Source organism: Haliaeetus leucocephalus, unplaced genomic scaffold, assembly GCF_000737465.1.
Source record: "Haliaeetus leucocephalus isolate CR32 unplaced genomic scaffold, Haliaeetus_leucocephalus-4.0 Scaffold76, whole genome shotgun sequence".
In the NCBI taxonomy this organism is placed as follows: Eukaryota; Metazoa; Chordata; class Aves; order Accipitriformes; family Accipitridae; genus Haliaeetus; species Haliaeetus leucocephalus.
Window position 1 is genome coordinate 502,499 of NW_010972512.1, and position 8,615 is coordinate 511,113.

The 8,615-nt window shown below is 57.2% G+C and overlaps 1 protein-coding gene across 1 annotated transcript in view; it reads left to right on the plus strand.

Moving 5' to 3' along the window:
* Positions 1-8,290, plus strand: part of ANGPTL4 (angiopoietin-like 4) — a 41,652-nt gene extending 33,362 nt beyond the window's left edge. Inside the window, exons 2-8 of the mRNA XM_010581937.1 lie at positions 1-135; positions 644-754; positions 1,246-1,378; positions 5,941-6,054; positions 6,141-6,236; positions 7,100-7,375; positions 7,939-8,290. Of these exons, the coding sequence (XP_010580239.1) occupies positions 1-135; positions 644-754; positions 1,246-1,378; positions 5,941-6,054; positions 6,141-6,236; positions 7,100-7,375; positions 7,939-8,120 (1,047 nt within the window). The 3' untranslated portion in view covers positions 8,121-8,290. The remainder of the gene's footprint in view (positions 136-643; positions 755-1,245; positions 1,379-5,940; positions 6,055-6,140; positions 6,237-7,099; positions 7,376-7,938) is intronic.
* The last annotated feature ends 325 nt before the right edge of the window (positions 8,291-8,615 follow it).

Genomic DNA, 8,615 nt, shown 5'->3' on the forward strand with positions numbered 1-8,615 from the left:
CAACGCCTGGAGGAGGTGGCGGCCGACAAAGCTCAGATCCAGGGCCGGCTGGAGCAGCTGGAGGGTCGAGTCCGGCAAGTGTTGCAGGCGAGGCCGGTCGATAACCAGAGCGCTAAGGACCTGGGAGCGTTGCAGGTGAGGGTCGATGAGGGGGGGACACACACACACACCCGGCTGGGGGAGGCGGGGGAGACCCGACCCACCCAGGCACCGGGAGCGACCTAAGGCGGGGGGACACGACACACGACCACCAGGTACCCCCCTCCAGCTCCCCCTCGTACTGGGACCGGGCTGGGGGGAAGCGGGGAGGGGGCCCTGCCTTGCCGGGAGCGGCCGCGGGAGAGCGATGGGGGGGGGACCCGACCCTCCCGGGGCAGTTGTGGGGAGCAGCTCTCCCGGGACACAGCGGGAGGGGGGGGCAGCCCGGAGGGGTGCGGGGGACCTGACCCTCCTGGGGTGCTGGGAGCAGTGGGTGGGGGCCGGCCTCAGGAAAGCGGGGACACACACAGGCCCGAAGGTCCTGGGGGCACCGGGAGCATCTGGGGGGGACTGGCCCACCTGGCTCCGTGCGGTATGTGCGGCACAGGCGGATCTCCCCAGAGCTGCGGGGTTCACCTGGCTCTTCCCCCCCACCCCCCCGCAGTCCCTGATGGATGCACAGAACTTGCGAATCGAGGAGCTCTTGCAGAAGATCAAGCAGCAGCAGTACAAGCTGGACAAGCAGAATCTGCAAATTAAAAGCCTGCAGAGCAAGGTGAGCTCCTGTCCCGCTCTGCGGCTTGGGGACCGCAGCCTGGTCCTGGCATGAACCGCCGTGGCAGCCCAGCTGGCACAGTGCGCTGGTGACTGGAGAACCGGCTGTGCCGCTGCTCCCTGGCTTTGGGGACCCTACAAAGGCCATGGCCCTGGTCCTTGTGCTGCAGTGTTGGTGCAAGGGTAGCAAACTGCAAGCTCCCTGAGTATTTGCACGGAGCAATAGGAGGAATTAGTGTGTGGGAACAGACCCTTTCCGGGCTCTTTCTTTGAGTTTATCTGCAGAATAAACTCATTAGCATGGGTGTGAAAAACCACAATCACTTCTGGCTTTGCCAGCCTTTGGTATCTCTTATTCCTTGAGGTTTCTGGGCAAGTTCAGCCCCAGCTCTGGTCACAGGGGAGCAGCTGATGGCTTGGCTGATCAGCTCCCCTGAGTGTTGAAAATGAGCTGAGATAAAACTGTTCTGACTTGTGCATATTTTTTTTTAGGTCAATCTACTGATCCCCTTACACCTGAAGGACAACAAAACGCAGTCGCCGAAGTGGAAGATAAACCTGAAGAAAAGCCTCAGCCTCACCAACCAGAGTCAGAACACTAGCGGGGAGCCCATGCTGACACAGAGTGAGTATTCGCCCATGCTGCCCCTCTCCTCCGTGCTGGAGCAAACCTGCTGCAGTTGCAACTGTTTGGAAACAAAAGGTTCAGTTGTCCTGAGTCAGGATGTGAGATGTGCTCACAAAACCGGAGCTTGGGAGTTTGGCCAGACTGAGGGGATCTGGAGCACGGGTAGGAATTTAAGGATTTGAGAGGAATTTTTCTGCCTGATATCAAGAATGCAGTGAGGAGCAGACAAACACTGCTAGCGGCTATTTGTCAAAGAGGATTGGCAGGTGGGGGGGTGAATGCAAGCAGGAGAGGAGGATCTCTGCTCCTTGGAGTTAACTCTTGTTCACCTGCTCCCACTTTACCAGGCAGAGTCTGCTTTTCAGTCAGCCTGCTGGTGGAGCAGAGGGTTAGGGAGCCCTGGACCATGAGAGGAGAGCTAGATCCTTGTGCGTCCATCTCCCTTGGCTCATATTTAGGGCTCATACATGAAAGACAAGTGCCTCAGCTCACACTATCCTCAGCAGAAGGTGCTGAGGTGCAGCAAACACCTGGGCAGTGAAGGCACCGGGCACTCCCAGCCCTGGGAAACGTGAACCAGATCAGACGAGTGGATGCCACATCTGGAGCTCCTGGCTCTGCCTGGAGCATCCTTTCTGCCGGCAAGGAGGCTGGAGGAGCTCCCGCAGAACGAAGGGCAGCAAAGCGGGTGTCCCCAGCTGCGTTGAGTCCCGCAGCCTCCCTCCCAGACGGGAACTGGTGTCCCTGCAGGGTTTGCTGGTCAGGAGCAGCTGCTCTTATGTCAGCTAAATCACGGTGCTGGCTCTGTCTGTGCAGCTGTCTGGGGATGTCCAGTGTGAGCCAAACAGAAACCAGGCAGGGTAAGGATGCATGGGGAAATCCTGCCCAGGGCTTAATATAGGTATAGCTATGGGAAAACACACAGTAATTTGTATGTGGAGCCTGGAGCTGTCACCAGTGTGCCTGAAAGCTGGGCGAGCAGAACAAAGAGCTGCAGAATTGGTACGGACAAGGACAGAGATGGGATGTGGGGCTCCAAACTCCTCCTGGCACTTGGCTCAGTGGGGCTGGCCAGCCCACAGTGGGGCTACATGAGGTCTCCTTCGGTCAGAGCAGCACTAGTGAGCCAGAAAACTGTCTCAAAACCTCTTTCCCCACCATTTTTTCCCAGCTCTGCTTTGTGGCTTGCTCTCAGTAGTGTGTCATAGAATCCTAGAATTGTTTAAGTTGGAAGGGAACTTTAAAGGTCATCTAGTCCAACCAGCTAGTCCGACCCCCCTGCTCCATTCTCAGGTTATGCTAGAAGTGGGGTGCAGGGTGATGGGTTTGGGTTTTTGCTACTTACTGGTGGCAGATGTAGGCTCTGTGGCTCTGCACCAGCTGATGGGTGCTGGGTGCAGCAACCCTTGTGAAGCACGGTGGGAGGCAGCAAGGGCCCACAGCCCCTGGGGATGCCACGAGGCAGTGGGGGGGTGGTGGTGAGAGCTCAGCACCCCACTGTCCCTGATGGGGAGACCCTGAGCATCCCCAGCGCCCCGGGCATCCCGACTCCCTCCCACCTGGCTGAGCTGTGAGCTCCCCCTTCTCTTGCCTAATCCCTGATGTTGGTATCACTGACAGAAAACAAATTGGCTTCCTCTCATTAGCAAGTCGAGTGAGTTTTTTGGCAAATCTTAAAGCACACAATATCTGGCGGGCCAGCCCTGTGCCCTTTGCCTGGGGAGGCTTGTGGCTGCTTTCAGAGCAGACAAGTGCCGGGAAGGCTTGTGCCGGCAGCTCCCTGCCTATTGTCAGGCAGAGCTGCAGTGCCTGCATGGCCCTGGGGAAGAGCGATGAACTCCACCAGCAGCCCTTTCAGAAAGACCCTTTTATTTGCATCCAGCGAACACAAGTTTTTTCAGGCCAGAGATGGCACGGGGCCAAGCATGTGAAAGTTGAAGGCTTGAAGCAGCCTGGAGAGTGAAAGGTTTAATCACTTGCAGAAAGAGGATCAGGTCTTTAGGCAGAGCCTGTGCTTTCTGGCAGCCGGCCGAGTAGGGGAAAGGTAGAGCCCTGCTCGCTCTCTCCCTGTGGCGCTGGGACTCCAAAATAATTGGGTTGGGGAGGGTGAGGCGGAGGGTGATGCAAACAGCTCCAGGCATGCCCTGCCATCCGCAAGAAAGGTTGTTTATCCCAGGTTGGTGACCTCTCGTCATGCCTGGAGATCCTGTTGGGTAAATACGGTGCCATGCCTGGGGCAGCTCCAGTGAGCCTTGTTGATTCTTCTGTCTTGTTTGGCTAAATAAAGGGGGAGGGAAAGAAAAACATCCAGAGCAGCCAGGAGGTCTTGTTGTTCTGTTGGTGCCATACGGATGTGCAACATGAACTGGAACTAACGAGCATGTTCCTCAAACAAAAAGATTGAGCTGAGGCTGTTCAAGCAGCTGCATCTCATTCAGCTGCTTGAAAGTCCCTGTTGCACCAGGAAAACAGAAGAGATCCAAGTGCATTGAGTGTGGCCAGGGCCCAGAAAAAAAAAAAAAACAAACAGGGATGGGGCTGACTTCTGCATGCTGGGGCCACTGAGCTTCTGCCCAGGCACTGCCCTGCTGATGCTGGGAGATATGGTGGGAGAGGAGGCGAGGAGCTCTGTGAGGCTGGGTGAGCCCAGCACCTCCCCGCAGCAGCGCTTGTGAGCCAGGGCTGGTGCAGCTGTGGGTGTGGGGTCAGGTTGTGGGTTTTCCTTCCCCTGAGCCTCCTTTGGCTTCCCTGGCTGCATTCACCTAGAAAGTGGGGATACTGGGGATGCACTTGGCCTCCCCGCAGTGCGGGGTGGCTTTGTGTGGTTTTGATCCCTCGTGCAAAACGCTCGCCCTCGATCCACATGTGCACAGGCTTTGGGGAGGGCTCAGGGTCACATGCTCATCCCGTGGGGACGAGCCCACCAAGCCCATGGTGGCAGCAGTCCTGCGCTGGCATCAGCTCGGAGGTCCGAGGGATGCTAAGGGCAGCGTGAGTCCGGCCATGCTGGCTGTGGGGCTGTCCTGCTGCAGGCGGTGGGAGAGGGGCTGCCTGTGCCAAGGAGGGGAAAGTTCACCAGAGGGGTCTGGGGTTGGGGAGAAATAGGTGAAAGGTGGTAGCAGGAGTCACATTGCCGTCCCCTGGGTCCCCCCAACTGACCTTTCCTCCAGTTGTGGTTTTGCCCTTCACCCCAACGCAGCATCGGGGCTCCCTGGGTGCCCAGAGAGGATGGGGCAGGGGCCGATGCCCCGCGGGGGCTGCTCTTGTCCTCAGCAGCTCAAAGGCCCCATTTTCCCCGCTTCTGCCCCACACAAAACCCTGCGGTCGTGGGGGAGGCCCCTCTCCCTGCTGCCACCCCAGGTCATGGTGCCAGCCCTGACCCCAGGGGCAGCTACTGCAAGGGGGACCCCACAGCAGGGTTGGGGGGGTAGCCAGCACCCCAGCACAGCCTGGGGCTTGTCTTTAGGTTTCTTCACCCGTCTGTCTTGGGGTCGTGCTGGCAGCAGCTGTGAGCCACCAAAATCCATCCCACCCTCGTGCGGGGAGAACAGACCCCCTTTGTCTGGGGGTGATGGGGGCACCTGTCCCGGCTGACAAAGAGCCCCTTGACTGTGCTCACAGCCTGGGGGCTGAAGTCCCTGCACATCCTCCTGCGGCCTTTTGACTTGGGTTTTGTAATAGGTTCTCCCCCGCCCCGCACCGTCCCTGTCTCTCCCCAAGTGCTGCGGGTGGTGGTTCCTGGATGGACTTTTGTCAGCGCTGTTGAAACGGTGCTTTGCTGGCAGCTCTGGGCAAAGTCCCCGCAGGGGCGGAAAGAGAGGTGGGAGCCTGGCTGGCGTGGGGATGGAGGGGGGCAAGCTGGGGGTTGGCTTCATCCCAGGCAATCCACTCGTGCAATGAGCTTGGGCTCCTTGGGGTCCACCCACCCCACCCCGTCCCTGCCCCCGTTGGTGTCTTGGGCAAAAGGGTTACCCCAGCCTGGCCCCAGGCTTGCTGGTGGCAAGTTGCCCAGCAGGACATCTGGCTGGGGCCACCAGAGTCACCAGGAGCAAGAGGTCGTGTGCTGGATGCTCAGGTGCCTTGCTGGTGGCAGGACTTGGGGTTTCTTTCTTCCCCTGAGGCCCTTCGAGACTGCTTCAGCCTTGGGGTGGGGTGGGGATGCCTGGCCCTGGCTGGCCACAGGCGTTACTCCACCCCAAATGGGCTGCTCCTGCCTGCTGTGGGCACAGAGCTGGGAAGCTCCTCGGGTGTCTCCTCAATGGGGAGCTCTGCTCTCCAGCCTAGGTCACCCCAGCCTGGCCCAACGCCTGGCTTCTGCCTTGGACAGAAGCCCAAGGAGCTGCGTTCGGATAAATGGGAAGGTATGGGGTCACGGCATTTAAAGATGCTGAAGTTGGGGGCTGTCGTCTCCAGCGCATGTCCAGAGCCGCAGCCACTGCTGTGTGCAGCTGGCCAGGCTCGTGGCCAGGGCTGCAAGTGCCAGGGCTGTGGTAGGAGCAGCCTGCTGAGGAAGTGGGACACAGGGCTGTTTTCTTAATCAACATTTCCTTCCCCCACAGAGCTTCCAGAGGATTGCCACCAGCTCTTCCTGGCTGGGCAGCAAAGCAGCGGTGTTTTCCAGGTGCAGCCTGCAGGGTCTCAGCCCTTCAAAGTCTACTGCGACATGACTGCAGGTAAAGCAGTGGAGATGTCCCGCAGCGCTTTGCAAGGTGGTCTTGCAAATGCTAACCCCAAATGACCGTGTTTTTCCGGTCCACAGAAGGTGGCTGGACAGTGATCCAGAGGCGCACAGACGGCTCTGTGGACTTTGACCAGCTTTGGGATGCCTACAAGAATGGCTTTGGAGACCTTCACGGTAGGTGAACGACAGTGTCTGTCTTCTTATTGTGATATCTTAGTACAAGTTATTCCCCCTTGCTGGCCCCTGGAGATCTCTACGTGTTGCAGCACAGCATTGGGCTGAGGAGGGGGGGATACTGCTTGCAGAGCAAGAGTCCTTGGTCTTCCTGACTTGTCCTGCAGGTACCAGACAGCGATTCAAATGCTGCAGTGTCCTGGGTTGTCCCTATTTGTCTCCGGAGCCTGTTCGTGTTTTGGCTTTGCACGGTGTCGTGGTTTAACCCTAGCTGGCCACTAAGCACCATGCAGCTGCTCACTCACCCTGCCTCGGGATGGGGGAGAGAATTGGGGGGAAAAAAAGTAAAACTCATGGGTTGAGATAAAGACAGTTTAATAGGACAGAAAAGGAAGGGAAAATACTACTACTACGAGAATATACAGAACAAGTGATGCACAACACAATTGCTCACCACCTGCGGACTGATGCCCAGCCAATCCCTGAGCTGTGGTGCCCCCCAGCCAACTCCTTCCAGTTTATACACTGGACCCCCCTGCCCCCTGTGGGATGGGGCATGATGTAATAGGGTATGGAATACCCTTTGGTTTGTTTGGGTCAGCTGTCCTTGCTGTGTCCCCTCCCAGTTTCTTGTGCATTCCCAGCCTCTGCTGGCAGGGCAGCGTGAAAAATTGAAAAGTCCTTGACTTGGTACAAACACTGCTTAGCAACAACTAAAACATCAGTGTGTTATCAACATTATTCTCATCCTAAATCCAAAACACAGCACTATACCAGCTACTAAGAAGGAAATTATTCCAGCTGAAACCAGGACTCACAGCATGTTTTTGTCCCTGCAGCCAATGCAATGTGTCTTGTTTCAGGTGACTTCTGGCTGGGCCTGGAGAAGATACATCACCTTGTCCAAGAGGGAAGATACAATCTCCTGATTGAGCTGGAAGACTGGGAGGGAAATTCCCAGGTGGTTCAGTTTGTCTTCAGCCTTGGTGGTGAGAGCACAGCCTACATGCTCAACCTGCTGGGACCTCTGTCTGGAGAGCTGGAAAATGCCATCGGGGACTTCAGGCAGCTGCCTTTCTCCACTCGGGATCGTGACCACGACCTCAAAGCTGACACAAACTGTGCCAAACACCTCTCAGGTCAGTACAAGCTCTTCCTTCCCAGTGGCGTGCACTTTTCCTTCAGCCCTCCGCTCTCTGGTGGTGGCCCTGAGTGGGACAGTGACCCCGCGGGACTAGACCCCTTTGGTGTTGAGCCCAACTTGTCCCCTGCTTCCCTGGGAAAGCTGCATCCTTGGGGGAGCCGTGCAGGGAATCAGGAGGGAAGCTGAAACCAGGAGGGGTTCATGATTCGGGTCTTGGCCCAAGCATCTGTCTTCGTAACAGCTTTGCTGGCTGCCACCTTGCTTGGAAATGTTTCAAGCGAAGCAGAGGCCAGTCCCCAGGCCTGAGATGGGACTGCTGAAGGGTTTTGAGGGGGTTTTGCATGCAAGAAAGAGCAGCAGGGATTTGCAGACGCATCCTGAAGTCATACGGGATCTGTGCAAAGGTTTCCCAGGGCATGGGACTCCTCAAGTGTGTACGAGGTGGTCCCGAAGCCCTGGAAAAGTGGGGAAAATGGGGGCAGCAGCTGCCTTGAACCTGGATTTGTTTTCTGTCTGGAAGTGCTGTGGGTTAAAACTGCCTCTGCGTTGCCTTGGTAGGTGGCTGGTGGTTCAGCACCTGTGGCCATGCCAACCTCAACGGGAAGTACTTCCGATCCATCCCCCGCCAGCGGCACGAGCGCAAGCAGGGCATCTTCTGGAAGACATGGAAAGGCAGGTATTACCCACTGAAGTCAACCACCATGAAAATCCAACCCGCAGCACTGGAAGCAGAGCCCTAAAGCTGCCACTTGAGACTTGACCTTCTCTGCGGAGCACAGACCTGAGCTCCATCACTTGGTGTTTACAGAAAACAAACCTACCCTCCCCAGGAAGTCCCCCAAGGAGCGTTTCTCTTGGTTAGCAGCCCTTTAGTGGCATGACACAGCTCCTCACCATAAGTAAAACAGCTCCATGTTGCTGAAACCCCTGGATGGGAGCTCCCAAACCAGAAGAGGAGCCACCAGCAGGGAGATCCACCTGCAGAGCATGCACAAGGGTCTTCCAACCTGCCACGTGCTGCTGTGGCAAGTTCAAGTTGTCTGGTGCTTTCTGTCCCGTCTGAACACTTCTGTGCTGGTTTTGATGAGCTGGGGCTGGGTGGAAGGGGAGCATGTGAAGCGTTTCACTACCATGGACCCGAGTGTTGGGTACGGAGCCTTGCCGTGTCCTGTCTTTCGCTGTTGTTCCCAAATGATGTCCTATGTACCCTCCTGTGAAAGCCCCCAGAGTCTCCT